This window comes from Crocuta crocuta, unplaced genomic scaffold, assembly GCF_008692635.1.
Source record: "Crocuta crocuta isolate KB4526 unplaced genomic scaffold, BGI_CrCroc_1.0 scaffold166, whole genome shotgun sequence".
NCBI lineage: Eukaryota > Metazoa > Chordata > Mammalia > Carnivora > Hyaenidae > Crocuta > Crocuta crocuta.
Window position 1 is genome coordinate 4,312,982 of NW_027531018.1, and position 26,040 is coordinate 4,339,021.

A 26,040-nucleotide genomic window follows, 5' to 3' on the forward strand; every position below is an offset into this window, starting at 1 on the left:
GGCTGTAAAACAGGGGGGCAATATAAATGTTTGTGTTGCTATGTTTTGCCTCATAAAACACATAATCTGCAAACCAAAAATGCTGGCAGAACCAGCTATGGGTATTTATGGACTGATGAGAGGCCACCAGAGAGAGAAACCAAAATATATAATTAGGAAATCTTTTTCTCGGAATTAAAGAGACAATCTCGATAGTTATCTGTGGTTTTCGAATCACCCCTGACCAACGTAGGTGATACTTACGTGCAGTGGAAGAGACTATCCCTAGCTTTCCTCTCTACCTCTCTCTACCACTTTGAATCAAAATACAGTTGAAATGAAATTTTGGGGGTAAAGATGCCTTTTCCTCGCTGAAGTGACTTTCCTAGTAGCAGATGAAGCTGTTTTAAACAGAAATAGTAATAAATGAAAATAAAAAATAAAACATTAGAAACTTTCTCCCCAAGAAGTAATGATTGCTGAAAGCATACAAATTCAATCAAGGACAAAGGTGAGTTATTTTTCCATATTAACATTTTTGAGAAATTATTAGAATTTATTATATTAAATAAGATGTGAGAAAATACGTTATTGTGTATAAATGGCGCCACCTCTTGACACAACTGAGGAACTGCATGTATCGAACCTTTTAGCGTTGCCTTAGTAATATTTTATAACACTGACTATTAACCTGGTTAGATATACTTCACATATAGTTTCTTGGAAACTCGGTACTGTAAGTTCAACCAATGTTATATGGAGCAAAGTAAGAAATTTCAAGGGATGTAAATGAAAGTTCTGGGATACTTCCCCATCAATCAAAGATTTCAGGAAGAGGGTCAGTCTCTTGATGGATGAATTTCTCCATCAAAGATATCTTCTTTGGGGTTAAATGACAACTTCAGCTTTTTGTTTGTTTGTTTGTTTTTTAAAATTTTAACATTATTTATTTTTGAGAGAGAGAGACCAAGCATGAGCAGGAGAGGGGCAGAGAGAGAGGGAGACACAGAATCCAAAGCAGGCTCCAGGCTCTGAACTGTCAATGCAGAGCCTGATGTGGGGCTCGAACTCACAGACTGTGAGATCATGACCTGAGCTAAAGTTGGGGGCTTAAGCGACTGAGCCACCCAGGCACCCCAACTTCAGTTTTTAAAATTCAGTTATTCCTGAGAGGAATAACAGCTAACTTACCTGTTCACCATGCCTTCCCTTCCTGGCCCTCCTTCCTTTCTTCTTACAATCTTTCCACAGCAGCTGTGGAACCCTTTGGTGATCAAGGTAACAGATTACAGTGCTAAATAGGCCTGATTATCAGTTATCCACTGTTTGAACTTTTTTTTTTTTTTTTTTTAGCTATTTATTTTTGAGAGAGAGTGCAGGGGAGGGGAAGAGAGAGAGGGAGACAGAATCCAGAGTAGGCTCTGCACTTTCAGCACAGAGCCCCACTCAGGGCTTCAACTCAGAAACCATCAGATCATGACCTGGACTGAAGTCTGACACTTAATGAGGCACCCACGCGCCCCATTGTTAGAACTTCTAAGGGCAGAGGCTTTACCTGATTCAAGCTGAGAACAGATTGGTGAAAAGTGGGGCTAATCCAGAAAGAATAGGCCAGGCAGGCAACAATAATAAAGAGGACAGAGAGAGGGGCTCCTGTGTGTGCGTGGTGAGGGGAGCGGAGCAGGTGGTGAGGAAAGCAAAATCAAGGGAAAGACAGTCTTCCAAAGCTCTATTTTATCTGCCTCATAATTAAACCAAGGCTCAAAACTAACTAGCAAATTACCTAACATTTCTTAATGTCTCCACTTCGATTTCACTTCCTCTTTCTTGGGGCCCACACTTTTATTTAATTCCCCACAGTGCCTTCAGGCATTAGAGAGAGAGAGAGAGAAAAAGAGTGAAACAGAAAGGAACGAGAGCAGGTAAGATCTCTCCATTTCTTGCCTATCTTTTACTTAATAAAGAAGAAAAGAGAAAAAAGTATCTCCTTATTTTTATTTGCTCAACCTTGTCCCTCTCTTCTGGGATATTTAAATATGATGAAAGTATCCTCTCTTGCTTGCATTGATGAGGTACCTCCTCATCTGCCTCCCTCTTTAAGATCAACTTCTCAATGCTGAGTTCTTTTCTTCTTCTCTCTTCTGGTGAAAAATACTTTACCATCTCCCTCACTCGACTAGCAACTTTTAGTAAACTTAAATTACATCCCTTCTGTCTGGCGAGAATATCTCCCTCTCTTTTGCCGTGTTCTTCCCTGTTTGATTGTAAACAAAGCCCAGTGTCCTTTCTACAGTTACCCCTTATACCTGCTTCCTGATCTGAATTTCCTAAACTCTCTGAGGGATCTCTAGAAACATAAGTACAGAAGCTTCCACTGTCCTTCCTCCTACTTTCAGGATTCTTGCATGCACGTGAGTTGCATAGCAAGTGCAATTTGCTAGAAGATAGATTTTCAGACCTCATACAGCACCACCCCACAACTTACACACACACACAAATGTGGGTAATTAAATGGCAAATCAAATGCAGTGAGGATCTAGAGAGTTCTGAGCTGTCATTATACAAGCAGCACCAACAGCAGAAAGTCACTCATCGTTCCTGATAAATGCAAAAGATAAAATAAAAGAGAATGAACGGGAGGGGGAAAAACCTCTCATCTGACCTTGAATTTGAAATCAGAAACATAAACAACATTAAGAATTTTATGCAGTGTCTAGAGAAGCATATTCTGGCCCAGTACCAATTAAATAGAAAAGAATTTTCTATTTATTCTATGTTTTTGAAAAACCTTATGTGTTTTTCATAAAAATGTCAATCCTATTGAATTGACATATATCTAAAGTTATTCTAAAAGGTCATCTTTGGCTACTACTTTTAAATTTAGCTTTGAATTAAAACTCTGTGTTTTACATTTTGTTTAGGACAATGCATAACCATTAATAGTGATGCATTTCTTTCTTTTTGCATTTAGACAGATTTGGAAAAGCAGTACAGTAAAGAGTGCTTTTTCTTTCATTGGAAATAGATGATTTTCTTCTTAATAATTTTGAAAAGAAAAACCAAAGTGAACTTACAACTTAGCATGTTTTCAATAAATACTTTGATGGTGTCTTGCTTTGGTTTGTAATAATACAAAAAGCAGCACTGATGCTGGTATTTTCTATTATATCCTGTGTATAAGCATTGTTGGTTAGTGCTTTTGTATTCATTGCAATATAATCTTTTTTTAAAACACTAAGCGGGAGTCTGGGCAGCTCAGTGGGTTAAGCATCTAACTCTCAATCTCGGCTCAGGTCACGATCTCACATTTTGTGAGTTCAAGGCCAGTGTCACATTCAGTGCTGACAACATAGAGTCTGCTTGGGATTCTGTCTGTCTGTCTCTCTTTCAAAATAAGTAAGGAAACTTAAAAAAAAAAAAAACACTAAAATGGAAGAAATTAGCCACTATTATCATATCTATTCAACACGAATCCATTCATCTACAATAACATTTAGGGTAGAACGGGACCTTATGATAGATCTCACCAAGCCCAACCCTAATGTCATCCTCCATCCTCACCTATGGAAAAAAGGAGGGAAGCTCAGACATGCGGTAAAAAATCAGAAGTTTTACAAAATCAGGGCTCTTTGCCTGTTTTGTTTGCTGATCTCTCTGACTCTAGAAAAATGTCTGGCAGGTGGGAGACAGTAAATATTTGTGAATGAATAAAAAGTTTGTCCAAGCCTTGTACTTTTTCCATGACACACACTAATATAAGAAAATTATTGTAATTTTTTCCAACCTCTTATTACTTTTTAATGTTTATTTTATTTTTGAGAGACAGAACATGTTGAAGAACAGAGAGGGAGACACAGGATCTGAAGCAGGCTCCCGGCTCTGAACTGTCAGCCCAGAGCCCAACGCGGGACTCCAACTCCCCAACAGTGAAATCATGACCCGAGCTGAAGTTGGATGCTTAACTGACTGAGCCACCCAGGCGCCCTTCCAACCTCTTATTTTTAAAACTACAAACTTACAGTGATGCGTGGGTGGTTCAGTAAGTTTAGCATCTGACTCCTGGTTTTGGCTCAGGTCTTGATCTCCCAGTTCATGAGTTCAAGCCCTGCATCAGGCTCTGCGCTGTCAGTGTGGAACCTGACTGGGATTCTCTCTCTCCTTCTCTTTCTGCCCCTCACCCACTCACACTGTCTCTGCGTCTCTCAAAATAAATATAGAAACTTAAAAAAATAAAAATAAATAAAAGTACAAACTTATAGTAAAGTGGAAAAAATAGTGCAATGAGTACCTAAATACTCTTTACTATAATTCACTAATTATTAATATTTTCCCACATTTGTTTCATCTTTTTTTTAAATTAACATTTATTTTTGAGAAACATAAGTGGGGAAGGAGCAGAGAGAAAAAGAGGGAGAAACAGAACCCGAAGCAGGGTCCAGGCTCCGAACTGTCAGCACAGAGCCTGACGCAGGGTTCAAACCCATGAACGACGAGATGGTAACCAGAGCCAGACAGACACTTAAGCGACTGAGTCACCCAGGCACCCCACATTTGCTTTATCTTTGCTTCTAAATGCAATACATCATCCTTTTCTCTCTCTCTCAAAAACAGGACATCCTCCTGCATCAATACAATATAAAAATCACTCAAGAAGCTTTACTCTGATAGAGCACCATTACTTATTAGTCATTCCACACTCAGAATTTCCAACTTCCTACCCAAACAGAAGGTATTTTATTTAAAATGTTTTATTTCCCCAAATGCTTGATTTTATTGTAGATTGCATCCCGTTGTCATGTCTGTTTAGTTGCTTTTAGTCCAGAACAGTTTCCTAGCCATCAATTTATTTTTGTCTACCTGTTACATTTCTATTTTTGAATAATCAATACATGTCATAGTTTTGCAGAATGCCTCTCAATTCTTGGTTGTATAGTCTCTTCTTCATGATTAGGCTCCAGTCAAATACTTAAGGTCACTGGAGTACCACAAAGGTTATGTACGTTCTTCACAAAGCATCGCATCCAAAAGCCTGGACATCTCAGTTTCTCTTGTTATTGCTGACAGCACATTTGATCTCTTGGGTAAAGTACCATCTGTCAAATTTGTTCTTTGTAAATGTGCCCGTTCCCTTTTGTAATTAATAAGTAATCCTGGGAGCAATTCTTTGAGATAAAACTATCCTGTTCCCAACTTTTCATGCAACAATTTTGACATTATTCTTGTCAAAAGAATAAGTCTTGTCATTACTCTGATGGTTCCAAAATGATGACATTCTCCTACTATTGTTATTTCTGTATTTGTTGTTGGTATTCCTCTGTAAACAAGAGCATTAATTTCTGGTTTCTCTGATTTTTTTAAACTAATGGATTACTTTATTGTCTTATACATTAAAATGTAGTCCTGTGGTTACTCATTTAAGGGATTCTTTAAATTGACACCTTTTCTGTACTTCCTGATGTCTCATTTTCCATAATTATCCATTAAAACATTGTAAGTCAAATATATTTTAGAAGAAAAATACTGCTAACTTGAGAAGACAGACTTATGATGCTTTAGACTCAGATTAATCAATCTAAAGCACCAAAACAATTAGCTGTAGAAATAGAGGTGGGGTTCATGGTCATCTCAGCTCTCAGTTATTTGGGTGGATATGAAGAACGATGAGTCCACATATAGACATATATCTAGATTCTATGTAAAAGAAACCAAGAGAGTGAGATACTTGTCTCCAAATAAAGAAGGTGAAGGATGTTTCTTTCAAAAAACTCAACAATTTTCTTATACTATATTTATTTTATATATTTCTAGCAAATATACTAAAAACCAAACTTCTTGAATCAAAAGAAAAGTGAATAGCATACTGTGTATTTCTTTGTTCTATGCCTTGTTATCTGAGTGTATCTAATAAGATGTTGACCTTGTTATCCAAACAGCAATCTTCTAATTCGTGCTTTCATATATTGATTGAATGGAATGTTCACCCCTAGATGAATGTAGGAGGTGAATGCTTTATAATTTCTGTAGGAATATACACATGAAAATGTTATGTATCTGTGACATCATCATTAACAATTGTATAATAAATGAATATAGTCTAATTATTTGTATATTAAGAAGACCATCCCAAGGGCTCCTGGGTGGCTCAGACAGTTAAGCGTCTGACTTTGGCTCAGGTTATAATCTCATGGTTTGTGGGTTCAAGCCCCACTTTGGGCTCTGTGCTTACAGCTCAGAGCCTGGAGCCTGCTTCGGATTCTGTGTCTCCCTCTATCTCTGCTCCTCCCCCATTCATGCTCTGTTTCTCTCTGTATCAATAATAAATAAACATAAAATTGTTTTAAAAATAAAAAAAAGAAAAAGAAAAGAAAAAATAAAAAGCCCATCCCAAGTGTGGCCCAGTCCATTAAGTGTCCAATTCTTAGTTTTGGCTCAGGTCATGATCCTACAGTTTCGTGAGTTCGAGCCCCGCATCGGGCTCTGACATGACAATGTGGAAATTGTTTGGGATTCTCTCCCCCACCTTTCTCTGCACTTTCCCTCTCACACATACTCTCTCTCTCAAAATAAATAAATAAACTTAAAAAAAAAAGCCAATCCCTAGCTCATGTGTTCAACTTCCTGAAAATGAAAGGTTTTTGAGAATCTGCTAATGAGTTTCTTACTCCATTTCTCACCGTGGTCTGCTATTGGCTCAGTGTGTGGGAGGTTTCTGTTTGTCACTCAGCTGCCACCACGCCATCAGTGAAACAGCCTCTGTTTATACACCCCTGTCGTTTTCTTTACAGGACTGAAAATGTTCATGTTATTGGTCAAGGTAGGGGGAAGGACTTCACTAATGCTTAACTTGTAGGCCCAGGAAATTGCAAAATCATGTGTCCATATAGTACATGACACTGTGGGTCAAGGTCCCCTGGACAGGATCTAATTATACAAACATTCTAGCTGCAATTTTATGTTGCTTTCTGTTTTCTTGACTCTAATCTCTTACCTTTTTGTGCAATACAACATTTGAAAAACATACATTTGCCTTCCAACTACTTAGAACAAAAATATTCATTTGTCATTACTGTCATACTCTTGATAAAGGGAGTGTATAAGTTGTGTGCCTAGTGTACAATACCAAAAAGAAGTCAATGCAAAGCAAAACAAAAACACAACTCAAAAATCACAAAATTGAACATTCAAGAGGCATGAGGAATAACATAGTAAAAATGATTTTTAAAATTTCACCATGAGAATTTTACACTACAATGGAATAGTTTCTCCCCAAATTCATGTCCACCTAGAACCTCAGGGTAAATTAATTGAGAAATAGATTCTTTTTAGATGTGATTTGTTTTAGGATCTCAGATGGTGAAATCATTCTGGATTTACGGTTTACCAGCATCAATTTGCTGTCTGTATGGAGAAAAGAGAAGATGTGGACACAGAGACATGTGGAGAGAAAGGCCATGTGAAGACAGAGGGAGAGATTGGAGTGATGTAGCCACAAGCCAAGTGACTCCAGACACCACCAGAAGCTGGAGGAGTTGAGGGAGTGTTCTCCCCCCTGAAGCCTTCAATGTGAGTCTGGTCCTTATAGCATCTTGATTTTTTACTTCTGGAGATCTGGAAGTAGGTTCTGGAGATTTCTGTCGCTTCAAGCCACCACATTTGTTGTGGTGATTTGTTATAGTTGTCCTACTATACACGTTGAAGAGAAATCAGATGAATTTTAACTGAGGATTTATAAAAAGTTGTAAGGTTCCTTGGTGAATATAAGAATTTTAAAACTGAAAAAAAGGAACTTTAAGCCTGATGAAAGAGCCTAGTTTAGCTGTGTTTTTCAAAGGTGACTGCTGAGATTGTATGTGAGATGAAATTCTTGCATAGCTCTGTGGCAAAACAAATGTGACAACCCAGATGAATGTCAGAATAGACATAGAGGATTTTTTTAAATAAACATTATTATAATGGCAAGAAAATTCATGAGCATCATAAGGCCAAATTCTTTGTAACATTTTCAGTAAATCAAGAATAATGAAAAGTATTTTTATACTATACTTGGGCTTAGCATTAAATTCCCAGGGGTCCATATCTTCATTCAACAAATATACAATACCAAATATGGTCCAGATACTGCTTGCAGTTGTATAGGATGCATCAATGAGCAAAACATATGTCCCTATTTTTGCGGAGCTTCTAGTTTATTAAGGAGCTGACAATAAATCTAATCACTAAGTAAGTTACCTAATGAGTTAGAAGATGAAATATGCTTTGGGAGAAAGAGGAGAAGAAGAAGAAGGAGAAGAAGGAGAAGAAGAAGAAGAAGAAGAAGAAGAAGAAGAAGAAGAAGAAGAAGAAGAAGAAGAAGAAGAAGAAAGAGGAGGAGGAGGAGGAGAAGGAAGGAAAGGAAAGGAGAGGAGAGGAGAGGGGAGGCGAGGCGAGGCGAGGCAAGGAAAGGAAGAAAGAAAGAAAGAAAGAAAGAAAGAAAGAAAGAAAGAAAGAAAGAAAGAAAGAAGAGATCAAGTGTTCTCAGTTTTGAAGAAATGATGTCAATTATTGTAATAAGTGGAATAGGCAGTATAGACATATTTGGGAAGGTAATATTTGAACAGTCTTGAAAGCCATAAAGGAATTACTCAAGAGATCATTCCAGGTATTCTGCATAGCTAGAACCAAAGTCCTGGATGGAAGATATTTTCTTTTGAGGAAAATCAAAGAAGCCAGTGTCTTGCTACAGATGGACTGTAGTAACAGAAAGAGAGGAGAGAGGATCAGAAGGATAATGGGAAGGCATATAATACTGGGCTTGTAGACCACTGTAAGGGTTTTGTCTTTTAGCTTAATAAAATGAAAAATTTTTGCGGACTTGTTTAAAGAATGACTTGATCCAATTTACATTTATTCTTGCTTAAGGTATTGGGAATAGCATATGTGTGGTGGGTGGGTGGGGTGAATGAGTGGGTGGTGGAGAAGGTTGCAGGAAGCTGTTGAATTCTTACATTTTTAAAGGTAGAGCCAAGAGGATTTTCTTGTGGATTACATGTGGGTTATGAGAAAGAGATAGAGGTTAAGGATGACTCCAAGATTTCTGACCTGAGCCATCAGAAGAATGGAATTGCTATCAAATGAGAAAAAGAAGATTCTTTGTAGATTTTACAGAAAGGGGAAGATTAGCTCAGTTCTAGACCTGTTGAGTTTGCAATGTCTATTAGCCAACCAGGTATAGATGTTGGGTAGGCATTTGGAGAAGTTTCAGTCTGGACTTCAGAAAGGAGGTCTGGGATGGAGATAGACATTTGGGAACCATTGGAAAATAGATTGCATTTAAGGCCATTGGAATGAGTGTACCTAGAGAAGAGGGGATGATCAAGGACTGATCCCTAATCTCCAATTTTAAAAGCTATTAAGAGGGAAGACCATATGGAATGATCAATGAGAGTGATATAGGAGAAAAACCAAGAGAGTGAGATATACTTGTCTCCAAACGTGAATCACAGGGGAAGAGTAATTAATGGTGTTAAACGCTGCTGATGGTTCAAACAAGACGAGGCCTGAAATTTGATATTGAGCTAGGCACTGTGGCAGAGTTAGAATGGAGGATAAATATTCCAGTGGCTAAAATCAGAATTGAAGAAGAAAAGTTTGAGATAGCATGTATGAAGAGCTCTCCTGAGGATTTTTAGTACTAAATGGGCAAATTAAAAATAGTGCTGACATGCAAAATGTGGTCTACAAAAATTTTCATAAGTTTAAAAAATAACACTGTGCTTGCATTCTTATAGATATGCATTTAAGAGTGAATGTGCAAATATATGGGAGAAAGAAGGCATAATTGATGGAGCAAAGTTCTTGAGGTGTCAGGATGGATCGTGATATAATCTACAAGTGAAAAGTTTGGTGTGGATGGTTCATTTATGGTAAAGGACAGGAGCACAAAATGGAAATACTCCTCTGATTGTTTCAAATGTTTCAGTGAAACTGAAATCAGAATCATCAACTAAGAGTAGAAAAAGGGGTAGAGGAGAGAAAAGAGGGGTGAAAATTAATAGAATGAATGGTCTGGGGATGTATCAAATAACTCCCTAGCCATGCAAAAAGCCATGATCCACTTGAGGATCATGGTTTTGATTAAGTGAATTCAGTACCGACACAAGTACCGGACAGGTACAAAATTTTCTTGTGGATGTAAAAAGGTAGAAACAGTTAAATTAATTTTAATAACATATCTTATTTAACATAGTAAATAAAAGTATTATTTTGACCTGTGATAACATAAAACTTACCAAGAAGACATTTTCCATTCTTAGTGTTTGGTCTTTGAAATCTGATGTACACATTACCCTCACATATTTGGACCAATCACGTTTCAAGGGTTCAATAGCTACATGTGGCTAATGGCTGCTGCCATGGTGGTGTGGGTCTGGGTGATCACTGCACCAGTGACTGGCCAAGAGACAGCGGAGGTCAAGGTCCACCATGGAGGAGGAAATTTCAGGGAACTAAATGGTGAAGCTGTTGGTAGGATCATCTATACATTCGTAGATTCCAAAAAACTAACAAAGGAGAACTTTTGAAGAGAGTGACAGGCTATAAGCAGGTAGGTAAAGTCAACGAGAAACAAAGAGGATGATGCAAGAGTCAGCAGGTAGTAGCGCCAGTGAAGAGTAATGGAGGTTATAGGGAAAGAAGAATAGTCTGAAAACAAGTATATAGAATTTCTGTCCCTCCCCATGGTAACAAGGGCTGGAGGGAGAAGAAATAGCAAATGGCAAGTGGATAGTATTTAAGGCCATTAGAATGAGATCTTCTTTGGGAATCAGTATCCTTAAAGGAGATTTCCAGTTGAGTGAAAATAATAGGTTCAGCAAGAAACACTGGTTTGCTTACTGCTCTTAGGATATGAATGTGTCTTTGCTGAGGTTGAAGAATTACATAGTGGGCATTTTCATATACATACTTCCATTTTTCAACAGAGGTAAAGAAAGCTTTGCCTAAATTTATAACATTAAACACAATTGTTTTTCTGGACAGGGGAAACTTCAGGGAGTATAAAACTCAACTTAACGTTGACTTAACTTAATGTCAACCTTATTTCTGGCAGGTGGGCCTCTAGTAACTTTCATTTTTGATTTGGTGTATTTTTGTATTAACATGTTACAACATGTATATTTTTTAATTTGATATAACCTCTTTCCTGAAGAAAAAAAAAGGGTTTTGAAAAGAATAGTTAAGTGAATAAGATTGGTGTGTATGTGTGTGTGTGTGTGTGTGTGTGTTAAATACCTGTTTAGATAAAAATACAAAGACCAACCAAATGATCATTTAGTCAATGAAGAAGGAAACCAGAACATGTCATCTCAAAATATGCTTCTTTGACTTGAAATTGATATTAAGCAGAAGGCCATCAAAAGGCAGTACAAGCAGAAATGATGCCCCCTTTTCTGCAAAAAGGCAGGAAATGAATTCTCATTTTCCTGGAAATAGATTTTTATCAGCCCAGAAAAGGAACCACAGTAATTGACAAACAAACCTTATTAACCTAACTTTTATCTTTCTAGTTACTCCTTTACCATACTCTTTTGTTCAAATCCCTTCGTTCTGTTTGTTTATTTATTTATTTATTTATTTATTTATTGTCCAAAAGGTATAAAAGCCTTCTGTTCTGATCACTTTGTGTTTTCATTCTTGTCTCAAGAATTAAATGAGATAACATGTCTGCTACGGAGTAAACTCAACACAGGTTAGCAATCACTGCTTTGTATTAGCCCATATTGTCAGTTAGGAATGACTTGTACAAGTTTTTATGTTAAAAGACTGACGATAATTTTAATTTCAAGCATAGGTTCCTAATTTTTACATAGAAAAATATCACTTATTTCTGTCCTCAAATAAGTGCAGTCTTTTGTCTTTTAGTATCATTAAGAAAAAAAAACCCTCTTATAATCAAATCAATCATGTAATATCGTTAAATCAAATTCACATAACTTTGTAGTGTCTGGCATGAGTAAGAAAAGTTATTGTGCTCTCTGGAGGATATTAAAGCCTGTTCTTTCTTTCTTTCTTTCTTTTTAAGTTCATTTATTCATTTTGAGAGAGAGAGAGAGAGAGCACATAAGCACAGGAGGGGCAGAGAGAGAGGGAGATAGAGAGAATCCCAAGCAGGCTCCTGCTGTCAGCACAGAACCTGACTTAGGCTCGAACTGATGAACCGTGAAATCATACCCTGAGCCGAAAGTAAGAATTGGGTGCTTAACGGACTGAGCCACCCAGGCGCCCTTAAACCTGTTCTATAAGTGCAGAGACAAAGCAAACATTTGTCAGATGTCTTTTTATAAATAATAGACCTTCTGGAATCAGAAGAATTCGCTTTCACTATGAGAAGACATCATGATAAAGGAAGGATTTCAAACAAATCTTCGGGAATTAAGGAAAGAATTGGGAGATTATCCATTTTATTTTGCATCCCACAGACACATTTTGTAAGGCTGTGTTTATCACATACTGTAGCATGGGAGACTGCACAGAAAGAACTCAGTTTCCCTCTTCCACTGGCATGAGACTCCTACTTCCCCAGTGAAAAATCCAGCGTCACTTTTTACCCCTGCCTCCTGGACGAAAATCAGCACACTCAGTCGTCAATCACTGGTTGCATAATCACACTGCTTTTCCTTGTATTTCATTTATTTTTTTTACCACATGGGGCACAAGACAAGGTAAAGTCCCTTGGTTAAATTGTCAAGATTTTGATGAGAGGGACAAAATATTTAGGATTTTCAGTATAAGATGTTCCAAATTTTATCATATAATACTGGTTCTTTGGTAAATTTCTGTGGATTTTTAAAGCAGAATCACCTAAATTTGTGATTTGCTGGGCACTTTGGCAATTTTAAAGGTTTTAAGAAGACATGCAGTGCCTGCACCTGCTGTATACAGCCAGCATTTGATGACAACATTTATTTCTATTACTCCTATGAAATCAATGAGAAGTTTGGTTCCAGGCCATCCCCCACCAAAGTGATGAGTTAAAATTGAAATGTACTAATAAACCTTCTTAGGCAATTTAGGCCCATCATAATCCTCAATAGAATATCTTTTGATTGAGATTAGTGCCATCCAACTATCACCTTCATCCATATTCTAGGTCATCTCCTTATTCTAAATACAGGAAACTTGTCTTTGTCTCATTACCAGAACTGTTTGTAGATTTCCTCAAGAACTGATTTATCGTTACTTTAATAGGACTATAAATCAAGTACTTGTATAATTTCCTTCTTCATATTTACAGCCAAATTTTGGCCCATCTCTAACACCTGCCTGGATTTTTACAGCTTCCATGATAATCTCATTTCTGGCTGAATCATATTTTCTTACATTCATTTTCCTCTTGACCTGTTCTCTTTATCTGTCTAGTTGTAGCTGCATTTTTTTTTTCATGTTCATTGAATGTATATTTTAGTGCCTTAGTCTTTTTTTTTTTCCCTTTTGGAACAAGGGGAGTATAAACAAATATATAACCACATTGTACCAACTACTTGCATATATTCTGTTTCATCAACTCAGTCTCCTTTTAGAGAAGCAATGTAATATAGGGGGATGATCATTGTGTCCTTCGAGCCAAGAGGCTTTTAGATAGCTCTGTCTCAATTCTGTCTTTACTAGTTGTTGCATTTAGTTAACATTTTGAAATTCTCTGGGCTTTCCTTTTCTCAGTTGCCTAGGTTAAAGACTGAAAGCCAAGTGGCTTGATCTGGAAGGTACAACAGAACTTTGGTGTCAGCTGGAGAAGAAAGTAGAATGAGATCAGGCTATAGCTTCTATCAGATGTGAGATAGAAACAGGGCTGGTCTAAGATGTGCGTAGCTAAAATTCGCCAATATTTTGCTGGCCACTTAAATAGATATCTCTTATGAATATGTTTTCATTTGTTGTTTTGTTTGTTTGGGGGGAGCAGAGAAGAACAGACTTTGCTTTAATCAGAACTGGTTTTAAAAATAGATTCACATGATTTTTCTCCTAATATCTGAAGTAGAATGGGTAATTTGAAAAAAACTTCAACCAATGGCATTGTCATTATTCTTTTATCTTTTAAATTTGAAAATAGCATATCAAAATGCTGAGTAATTATATATTGAAAATAAGTTATTCATTCTCATGAAACAGAATGTTTTTGCATTATTTGGTTTCAGAATTTTAGCTGACATTCTTTCATACTCATGGCAAGGATGTTCCACAGCAAAAAGGCAGGGCTATTGAGAAGTCTCTCTCCCCTCTCCTAGCCTTGAGGATGCTTTCTATGTAGGCAGGAGAAAACTTCGGTTAAATTCGCACACAAGAAAAGAAGCTATGCATTCATGTGTATATTCAAGTCATCATCCATTACCCAGTACTTTTGTAATTGTCTTAAGCAAATGAGATAAGAATACAGGTGAGCTTAAAAGATATGTGGCTTTTTATATTAAGCAAAACCCAGATGTGATCTCTGTGCTCTGTTGGAACAATTGTATGAATAGACAAAAGTGTTGGCAGAATTAAGCATCACATGTCCCTGTCATTGTAGGCAAGCAAAATTTAGAAAGACTTGCAATGACATAGTGTAAACAGTCACACTTTGACTGGCCACACAGTTTCAATGGAACATTAAGTTAGATTTATGGACTTGAATATATTAGATATATACTTTTATTTTATGCTTTTATAAATTTGCCCTGAAATTTAAATTCTATGCAAGATATAAACATCCTTATACCTATGACTCTATAAAACAAAATGTAAAAAACACTAAGCACTTATTTCTACATCAGAAATATGTGTCTTTGGGTATTCTATTGCTATTTTATCTTATTAACTTTGGATATATTTCTTTCAATTTGACTGTTTAAATAGACACAAATTTGGAACTAGACTTATTCTTTCACCAATGCCTTACTTCCTGGAACAGCTAGTAAATTTGTCATAAAGGTCAGATTCTGGATATTTCAATTTTGTCACATCATTAAATAAAAGTTTAAATCAATGTCAAACTAAATGATAATAAAAATGATTTCTTTGTTGTGTAAGATAATTGAAGGTATTCTTAGATTTATAGCAATGCAAAACATGGAACTTAATCTTTGATAAAGAGGAGAATCAGTAAGAGTATATAAAGAGGAAAAAGTCAGGTTTCCACCTTCACTTTTACACAGAACACTTTACTTTTGGTCACCAAACATGTGGAGGGTTTCTCTCTGCCCCTAGTCATTGCCACCAGTGAAGACTTTAAAATCCCACCTAGACATCAGGTGAGAGCAAGACAAAGGGTGAGCAGCAAATTAAACCACAGATCAAGCAGATAGGAGGCTGGTGAGTAGACTGGGGCTACTCATGTTTCCACCAGGCAAAGGCTACAGGGAACATAAGAAGTAGCCCTTACAAGCAGGGTCTCTGCCATAGAATAACAGGGCTCAGAGGCCACTACGAGCTCTCAGCTAAAAACATAGGAGGGACAAGAAGAGAAGGCACTTAAAAGGAAGGAAAAAGGAAGCTGGACACCAATTGGGTCTCCTATAATTTGGTTAATTCAACACCATCTAACTGGAGATAGTTTCAAATCCAACAAGTTAAGGGCTCAGCCCCTTAGACTAGACTAGACTGCCTTCACTCCACTTCAGATGCCAATCACAAGTAGTAGGTCCCCAGGTTCTTCACAACTTTTGTCCAATCTGGCTACAAATAGGAGGTTCCCTCTCCTCATGTTCAGTTAATTTACTCTGCAGTGGCTCAAAGAAGTCAGGAAAGCATTTACTAAGGTTTACCTGTTATGAAAGGACATGATAAAGAATATAGATAAGGATCCAGATGGAAAGGCACATAGAGCAAGATATTTGGGGAAGGGTTCAGGGTTTCTATGACCTCTCTGAGTGAGCTACTCTCCCCACACCTCCACCAGTTCATCAGCTCAGAACCTCTCTTAACCTCTTACTACTAGGACTTTTATGGAGACTACCACATAGGCTTTACCAATCATTAACTCTATTTTCAGCCTTTCTCCCTTCCTAAAAGAATGGGGGGGGGGGCAGGACTGAAAATTCCAAGCTTCTAATAATAGCTTGTTCTTTCTGGTGACTGTCCCTCATCGAGGATCCACCCAGAACCTCACCCAAAGTGACCTCAATAGAACTGAATACTTTCCTTTCACATAGGAAATGACAAAGTTTTCAGGTGTTGTATCAGGAACTAGGGTCAGAGACCAAATTTTAGAACCAGAAATGTTCCTAATGCTCTTGTCACTTAGGAAATTACAAGAGTTTCAAAAACTCTGTGCCAGGAACTGGGGGACAAGGACCTATATATATTTTCTATTATTGTCTCAGTATGTTACTGAAGTCTAACAGTTGGGAATTACAAGGCAGCCTTGTAATCATATGTGGGAAAATGAGAAAAGACTTCAGAGAGAGTGACCTCCATTTATATTCTGGCTCTGTCAAGTACCGGCATCGGTAGTCTCAGGTCTCAGATGACTAAATCCATGAGCCTATGGAACAGCTCTAGCACAATGCCTGGCATATAGAAGATGTTATAAAACCACAGTTCTTTTCTCTTATCCTTTATTGAATTTTCTCTATCCATCTGTCCAAATCATTTCAGAAAAAAAATTGGCCAATTATTTGGGAATGATCACTTTAAGCTCGAACTCATGAGAATTCAAAATGCCCAGAAGACAGTTAGTTGTACCTGAACAACTTTTACTGAGAAGGTGCTTAGCAAACTGTTGACTTACTGACCTGCCTGTATGCAAAGATTAAATATAAATATGCAACACACAGTACCTGAAGCTTCACAATTTTATTTTATTACTCTTAAGAAAAAAATTTAAAGATTTTTTAAAGTTTATTTATTTTTGAGAGAAAGAGAAAGAGAGAGAGAGAAAGAATATGTGGGTGGGGGGGGGCGCAGAGAGAGAGAATGAGAATCCCAAGCAGGCTCCACACTGTCAGCTCAGAGCTCAATGTGGCGCTAGAACTCACAAACCATGAGATCATGACCTGAGCTGCAATCAAGTGTCAGACACTTAACCAACTGAGGCACCCAGGCACCCCGGAGCTTCAGAATTTTAAAGCAAACTCACTGACTGCCTTCATCGGTTATCCATGTTTTTCCGTCTCATGTTTCTCAATACTGTCAATAAGTCACTTCTCTGTTTGATCCCTGAACTCTAAATTCGTCTTTGACTCTGCTGAAAGAAGAGTGATGAAAAGATGACATTCACTTTTGTCAAGAAGTTGTTGTGTCTTTGTTTACCTGGCTTGATGCAAAAGATTCAAGGGGAAGAACACACAGTACTCCTTGTTTAGAGGAAATAAAGCCTGGGGAGGATGTCAGGCAGAAAACTCATGGATAATAAATACATGTGATAAATGTTAAGAATTTAAATATAAAAATCGGCTCTTGAATCACTGAACAGGAAGTAATTATTGTCACCTAAGGTATCATAGAAAGAGGAAGCGCTATTTGAAATGTGTTTTAAGGATCACTTCCTCACACCATACACAAAAATAAACTCAAAATGGATGAAAGAGCTAAATGTAAGACAGGAAGCCATCCAAATCCTTGAGGAGGAAGCAAGCAAGAACCTCTTTGGCCTTGGCTGCAGCAACTTTTTACTCAACGTGTCTCCAAAGCAAGGGACACAAAAGCAGAAATGAACTATTGGAACCTCGTCAAAATAAAAAGCTTCTGCACAGAAAAGGAAACAATCGGCAAAACTAAAAGACAACCAGAGGAATGGGAGAACATATTTGCAAATGACATATCAGATAAAGTGTTGGTATCCAAAATCTATAAAGAACTTATCAAACTCAACACCTAAAAAAGAAATAATCCAGTGAAGAAATGGGCTAAAGACATGAACAGACACTTCTCCAAAGAAGACATCCAGACACATGAAACAATGCTCAAAATCACTCATCATCAGGGAAATACAAATAAAAACCACAATGAGATATCACTTCACACCCATCAAAATGGATATAACCAACAAGTCAGGCAGTAACAGATGTTGATGAGGATGCGGAAAAAGAGGTTCTCTTTTGCACTGCTGGTGGAAATGCAAAACGGTACAGACACTCTGGAAAACAGCATGGAGATTCCTCAAAAAATTAAAAATAGAACTCCCTACGACCTAGCAATTTCACTATATCCAAGGGATACAAGTGTGCTGTTTCAAAGGGACACATCCACCCCCCAATGTTTATAGCAGCACTATCAACAATAACCAAAGTATGAAAAGAGCCCAAATGTCCATCAATGCGTGAATGGATAAAGAAAATATGGTATATATACAATGGAATATGAATGAATAAAGAAGATGTGGTATATGGGGCACCGGGGTGGCTCAGTCAGTTAAGCGTCCGACTTCAGCTCAGGTCACGATCTCACAGTTAATGGGGTCAAGCCCCGCGTCGGGCTCTGTGCTGACAGCCAGCTCAGAGCCTGGAGCCTGCTTTGGATTCTGTGTCTCCCTCTCTCTCTGACCCTCCTCTGCTCATGCTGTCTCTCTCTCTCTCAAAAAAATAAATAAAACATTAAAAAAATTTTAAAAAAGAAGATATGGTATATATATACAATGGAGTATTACTCAGCAATCAAAAAGAATGAAATCTTACCATTTGCAACTACGTGGATGGAACTAGAGGGCATTATGCTAAGCGAAATTAGTCAGAGAAAGACAAATATCATGTGACTTCACTCATATGAAGACTTTAAGACACAAAACAGATGAACATAAGGGAAGGGAAGCAAAAATAAAATAAAAACAGGGAGGGGGACAAACATAAGAGACTCTTAAATATGGAGAAGAAGCAGAGGGTTACTGAAGGGGTTGTGGGAGGGGGATGAGCTAAATGGGTAAGAGGCATTAAGAAATCTGCTTTTCATCATTGTTGCTCTATATGCTAACTAATATGGATGTAAATTAAAAAAAAAAAAAAAAGAATGAGTTAGGGGACCCTGGGTGGCTCAGTTGCTTAAGCAACTGACTTCAGCTCAGGCCATGACCTCGCGGTTGAAGAGTTTGAGCCCCGTGTCCGGCTCTGTGCTGACAGCCAGCTCAGAGCCTGGAGCCTGCTTCAGATTCTTTGTCTCCTTCTCTCTCTGCCCCTCCCCCACTTGTGCTCTGTCTCTCTCTGTCTCTCAAAATAAATAAATATAAAAAAAATTTTTTTTTTAAAGAATGAATAAGAGGTCAGTAGGTGGGGGGACAGGGAGATAACTCTAAGCAATGAGAATTTAGAAGATTCTTCTAACTTAGTCTCTAGGCTCGGATTTATTATAAGACATTTGGGTGGAAAGTGACAGGGAATGAAATCTGAAAATAACATAATCTGTTATAAGAGTGTGAAGTCTTCTGTCCTCTCTTAATAAATTCAGGCATTATGCCAATTTTGTTGAATATTTAAAGATACAAGTTTATTCCAGTAGCATCAGAATTTGCTATTTCTTTTCGAAGAACAGACTTGTCTATTTGAGCATTTTGCAAATTTTCCTGACTCGAAACTCCCTTTGATGGTATTTTAATGTATGGTATTAAGTATTACTTTAGTAATAATAAGATGATCCATATGAAATTGCTGGTATTTAACCATTTGGACTTATCAAAATTAAAATTTCAGATGATCCAAACTTTGTACTATGGCTATATTAAGCTTTTTCATCATTTCATTGATTTTATTTGGTTGATTAATTATAAAATATGTTCTTACTACTTTCAAAACTTATTTTTTAATACTCTTCTTTTTTAATTTTTTAATGTTTATTTATTTTTTTGAGAGAGAAAGAGTGACAATGAGGGAGAGAGACACAGAATCTGAAGCAGGCTCCAGGCTCTGAGCTGTCAGCACAGAGCCCCTCGCGGGGCTCGAACTCACGAACCATGAGATCAGACCTGGCCTGAGTCGAAGTCAGACACTCAACCAACTGAGCCATCCAGGCACCCCTCAAAACTTATTAATGAAGAATATATCATAGTGCTTCTGTACAATTTGTACTATACAATTTTAAAATGGGTTTTCATTTATAAATACTACACTTAATCTAAAAGAATTCTGTAAAGTTATATAATAAAAAACAGGATTTTTTGACCAATTTCAAATGGCAATATATCAAATTTGACCTGGAGAAGGAATAAATGTCCAAAATGTAGGAGTTTTACAACAAATTAATATCATCAATAGTGGACAAAAGCGGTTTTTATAACTTTGTGTTTGAAAAATGATACATCTGACATTTGAAATAGCAATAGAATTATTTTTCTGATATTCATGGCTTTTAAGAAATAAGCAAAATATGACAATATGAGTTTATCTATTAGCATTTCTCCGCAAAGATCACACTCCATCGCCCAGGAGAACACGAGTCACCTAGCTCCTGGCTCCTTTCTGATCCATTTTTGTTGTGTGAGACACAACAGTTTTCTTACTTACAAAATGGCTTAGAGCCACCGTATATATAAACACATCTCCCAATATTCTTTCCCCTTGGGAACTAGTCTTCCTAGATCCATACAGGGGAAGAAATAATCTCTTAATTGATCCTTAATTAGCATCACAAGTACCCCTTCCCTTGAAATAGGCATCCTAGTAGTTTCTTGCCTGCCTTTTCTTGGGTCTGTCATAATAATACCTGAGCAAATATTACTTACGGATGGCTGTTCCTGAGTTTTATGAGATTGATTTTGGAAAGCTTCTATTGTATAACTAAATTTAAATCCCGGCTAAGGGGTTTTAATTTTCCTCAGGCTGCCATCTATGAGAATCAATCAAAGCACTAACAACAACAATAAAGCAACATCAACAACAAATGACGTCTTGATACAGCAAAAGGTAATTCACTCTGTCGACCAAATGGATGACCTCTTGGATGGCTGCTATGTTCACAGAACCTTCTTTGCTTAGAAAGGAAAAATATTTTGAAAAACAAAGAAAGTAGCTGTTCAGTTCAGTTCCTAACTGTATTAGATCTCATGATGAATTAAGAGATCTATATATTAATTAGGCTTTCTCCAAAGCAGAGCCTGCGACAGAGACTTGAGCAGAGGGAACATATTTGGGAGATATTCCCATGAATAATAATGACAGAACAGGAGTGTGAGACAGGAAGGGAAAGATGAAAAGCCAAGGGATTCATTAGTGAGGTCAATGCCCTGAATAACTGGGATTCTTCCAAGATGGTTTGGAGAAGGGTACAAAGTGCCTTCAGAACTACCTTCTGAAAAATTATATGCTGGAGCATTTATCCATGGGAACTCCCTTCTTGGTTTAGTGTTTCTGTCTTTAACAGAATTTAACAGTCTTTAACAATGTTGACTAAGAAAAATGTGAACAGTGGGTACAGGGCAGGGCTAGAAGCTGCAGTAGTTCTAAGCTTTGATGGTTATGGAATAATGTTATGGAATATATTGGAATATTCCATATAATATTAAGGAATATTATGGACTATAACCTGTTATAGAATGTTCCATTTTTTCTTTATTCTGTTCATTTATTCTATTTATTTATTTATTCAAAAGACTAAAATGGAACATTCTGTAACAGGTGAACAGGTTCACATAGCCCTTTGTATAGAAACCAATATGGTGATGGCTGAAGGAACAAGAAAATTCCTATTCACTTTCTAAATTTTGCCCAACCCGAGATCCTGCTAATTCTGGCCTCCATTTCATCTCCTAAGCTCACTTCTCTATATCCTATCCTTAAAAATCACAACGAAAGAACAAGAGATACAGGTTTTGGTTTTAGTAGTCTTTATTTTTTATATTTTTTATGACATATGTGAGGAGGGGAAGTCATCTTATCTCTCAGGTTTTAGGTATTTTTACTCCTATATGGTTTCTAGAATCTGTTTTAGGCCCAGAATTGGTCATGATTCATGTCTTCTAAGAATGCTTATCAGTCAATATTGCCTTTAGCATATTCCTTCTGTAATTAATGTGTACTCGCATAAGGGTGTATAGTGAGATTTGAAATTACCACAAATCCTTGCCTTGTACTGGTAGGTTCTGTATTTATCTGCTTTAATGCCTGAATATGTCATCACTAAATTTGATTCTTTGAGGGGCACCTGGCTGGCGCAGTCGGTTAAGCGTCAGATATCGGCTCAGACCATGATCTCTCAGTCAGTGAGTTCGAGCCCCGCGTCGGGCTCTGTGCTGACAGCTTGGAGCCTGGAGCCTGAAGCCTGCCTCAGATCGTGCGTCTCCCTCTCTCTCTGCCCCTCCCCCGTTCGTGCTCTGTCTCTGTCTCTCAAAATTGAATAAATGTTAAAAAAATTAAAAAATAAATAAATTTGATTCTTTGAGTTAAAGTATATTTCGGGGAGATCTGTGTAAAATATATCTGTATATAAAATATCTTGGGGGCAGCAAAGACTATACTGGTTATAAAGGTTTTACACCTGATCATAAAGAAAGATTTCTCAATCTGAGGTAAACATCGCATTGAGAAATTGGTTTCCAAGTGGCAACATTTTGTGTGTATGTATATAAATATCTCACTCTATATATAACCAGTCATAAATTTTATAATACTTTTGATTGCAAAAATTAATGAGAATATATGTATTCAAGGCATTGCCAGTTACTTTCCTGGCTGAAGGAAACAAGCTTTTCTTATACTAATTTATATTTCCCTGATGCACTAAATTCAAATCTTGAGTAATTGGTGCCTGTGTTGCTTAGGTTAACCACTGAATTGACACTACTTAGAAAACCCAAGTGGAATCCTTTTTAAAAAAAAAAAAAAGAAACAACTATGCTGCTTTGAAAATATCTAATTTTTCTTGTTTGTAATGAAAAAACATCTCCTTATTTCTTTCACTAGTATGTTTACCAATAAAGGAAGAATACTTCTCAACCTAAAAGGCTTAAAGAGAGTAAAATAAATAATTTGCCTATGTTCTTTGTAAATACATACCAAGTTGTACAAGCATGTGTTGAAAGGGAAGTTATTAAACATTTTCTGCTTCGAGACACCGTGGGCAGGGCACTAAGAAAGTGACTCTGCCTCTTTTACAGACACCCCCTACCCACTGTGTGAGCAAGGCCAGTCACCCGTAAAAACCCAAAGGAAATAGGAGAGGTCTAGGGGATGGTGTTGATGGTTTCCCAGTTCTCTCTATCACATGGCATGTTCATGTTATTTATTTTTCTGTAAGATTGTATTAAACATTATAATTTATTATAGTCATAAAAATCAAAATTTTAGGGTGGATTGGGATCTTCAAAGCCATGATCATTTTTGAACACTTTCATTTCTTTTGGTAGTTGATAGGTATAGAAGTTAAATCACTTTTTCCCATAGCATGCAATTCATCCGTGGCAGAGCCAAGACTAAAAATGAGGTTTCTGACGTCTAATTACTTTGGCAAATTAGACATCAACTGACCATTTTGAAGTTACGTACGTGGGAAATGCTGGCTGCAGGTGTAGTTCTTAGTGCGTAGCAGTGTAGTGGAGTATCAAGGACAGGGTGATGGGGTTCCCGTCCTAGCTCAGTGGTTTTTAAAGCAACAGTTTAGAACTTGGACAAATAAATTATGTTTTCTAGGAAAAATATTTTATCACCAACATTGTTTCGAATTGGGGGCACTTTATTACTGTTTTTATGTTATCTATAAAGCACTCCGGTGTGGATGACTCTCAGTGTCCTATAACTGCTATGCTACAGATAAGCAGTAAATTAACAATGTCCATTTAAGTTCCAGTATAATACAGTACAACAGCCCAACCACTGGTAATTTATCAGATGAGATTCAGGCCAGAGCACAGTGAACAAGAGATGGAAATGGGGTTTGAGCATGTCCCGTGCCTCTGTTATGTAATTGATTTCTTCTCCCAGAGACACCCAGGTTCAGCTTTTGGCTTAGCACTTATAAGAATATACAAATATGAGACTGGGAGAATAAATGTTTGTATTTTACAAGCTCATTATATTATATATCCTAAATTGCTGTGCCAAATGTTTCATTGGAATAAATAAATGAAGTGTCTTTTTTTAAAAACTTAGCCTCCATTGTTTTATTTAATGTTTGTCATCTTGGATATAAAAGCAGAACTTGGCTAGTCAAATGACTTGGTTTGGCAGAATAGCCACTTTTTTTTTTTTTTTTTTTTTGTTTTTAGCAAACAAACTGTCCCCAACACAGATCCATGCTAAAGTTTACAGAGTTCAGCTTCTGTACCAGTTGAAACGACAGCCTACCTAAGAGCACACAGAGAAAGCTGATTGGCTGGTGCAGAGTGAGGAGGGTATATAAAAGTCCACCCCATAGACTATCTGGGAAGGTCAGCGATATCACCTGTTCAGAGTCAAACCTCGGTGCTTCTCAGACAGTACGTTTTCACCATGAGTGGGTGCCCATTTTTAGGAAACAACTTTGGGTGAGTGTTTACCTCTGTTTTAAGTATGGTTAGGCTCTTAGAAATGTCAAGTAAGAACAATTCAATTTCTGAATTTCAAAAGCATTAAAAATTGTCACCCATATTCTCTTGTTAAAAACTTTAGAAACAGTAAGAGAATTTTGATCACTCAATTGTTAGGTATTATGATTTCTCAAGGTCTCCTGTTTTTCTCCTCACTTATGTAATCTGTAGACGTGCTTTTAAAAAATTGTCCATAGAAGGCAGTGAAGACGACAAATCACAAACTGGTGTGAATAGAGCCAGCAAAGGAGGACTTATCTACGGAAACTACCTGCATGTAAGTGGTATAGCCCTTACAGTGTTCGGCTTCCATTGCTAGGTGCTAAATTCCACGAAGTGACCTTTTCATGTTTTGGGATTTTTTTGTTTGTTTGTTTTGTTTTGTTTTCCCAGTCAGCAAAAAGTTTTCTGGACCTAATGATATCTCTTTACATGCAATGCATGCCTTTTCAACTTTTTAAAGAATAATTCAAGAGACTCCTATATGAATATTCACTTCTCTGACAAAGATACAATAGAAGCAGAGAGGACAGAATTTTGAGCTGAAGAGTGTGAATGATAAGATAAAGTGTAGATAACTGGCAGGCATTGCACAACTTGTGTAAATAAGACATGGTCACTGAATCCCAGCCTAGATCGTTGCAAATGAATCCAGAAAAAAATATTTTTTAAATCCTTTATCAGAAGGTAGAAATGTCAAAGACACATCTTTTCTTGAAACTATTAGTAAATGAAAGAGACATATTACAAATGAGGTTTTGGCAATAATTCTGGGGTAAATTTACAGCCTGTTTGTCTTCTCTATGTTTTAAGAAGTGCAATGTTTAGACCCTTTGAAGCTTTCATTGATGGGTTTCTGAGGACGAGCTGATAAAGAATGTTAGGATCTTCTTAGAATAGGTTTTTTGGGGAATAAAAGAGCAGAAGATTGAACGGTGAGCTCAGCAAGTGACCAAACTTTTATCATACTCATTTCAAGAGACAGAAGGGATATAATTTCTCATTGAGTGTAATGGTATTTGTTGTGATAGAATCCTACCAAATATAATTTCTTCTGAAAAGAATAAAAATCATAAATTTAACTCATTCTTCATGATAAAACTCATGCATTGTTGAAAAAATAGATTGCTTCTTGAGAATTTGGGAACTGGGGATTTTTTTCAGTATTGTATTCTACTTTTTTTTTAATGTTTACTTATTTTTGAGAGAGAGAGAAAAAGAGGGAGAACACAAGTGGGGGAGGAGCAGAGAGAGGGAGACAGGATTCGAAGTGCTCACACTTACAGTAGCTTACACTTACAGTGCAGCGAGCTCGATGTGGGGCTTGAACTCACGAACTCACGAGATCATGACCTGAGCCACCCAGGCACCCTTTGTATTCTACTTCTTATTAAAATTGAGTAAAAAAAAATACAAATTTTACCATTTCAAAATTAGTCTTTCTTTTTTAAAAAGTCTTTTTTTAGCTTTATTGAAATATAACTGACGTATAACATTGTGTAAGTTTGAAGTATATAACATGTTATTTTGACACACATGTATTGCAAAATGATTACCATCATAGCATTAGCTAACATCTGCATGGCGTCAAATAATTACCATTTCTCTTTGGTAGTGAGGACATT

At 37.0% G+C, this 26,040-nt stretch overlaps 1 protein-coding gene across 1 annotated transcript in view; it reads left to right on the forward strand.

Annotated features, from left to right (window-relative positions):
- Positions 1–10,349: 10,349 nt before the first annotated feature.
- The window catches only part of TDO2 (tryptophan 2,3-dioxygenase), a 31,531-nt gene continuing 15,840 nt past the window's right edge, over positions 10,350–26,040 (forward strand). Inside the window, exons 1-3 of the mRNA XM_077770963.1 lie at positions 10,350–10,482; positions 24,116–24,170; positions 24,587–24,692. Of these exons, the coding sequence (XP_077627089.1) occupies positions 10,350–10,482; positions 24,116–24,170; positions 24,587–24,692 (294 nt within the window). The remainder of the gene's footprint in view (positions 10,483–24,115; positions 24,171–24,586; positions 24,693–26,040) is intronic.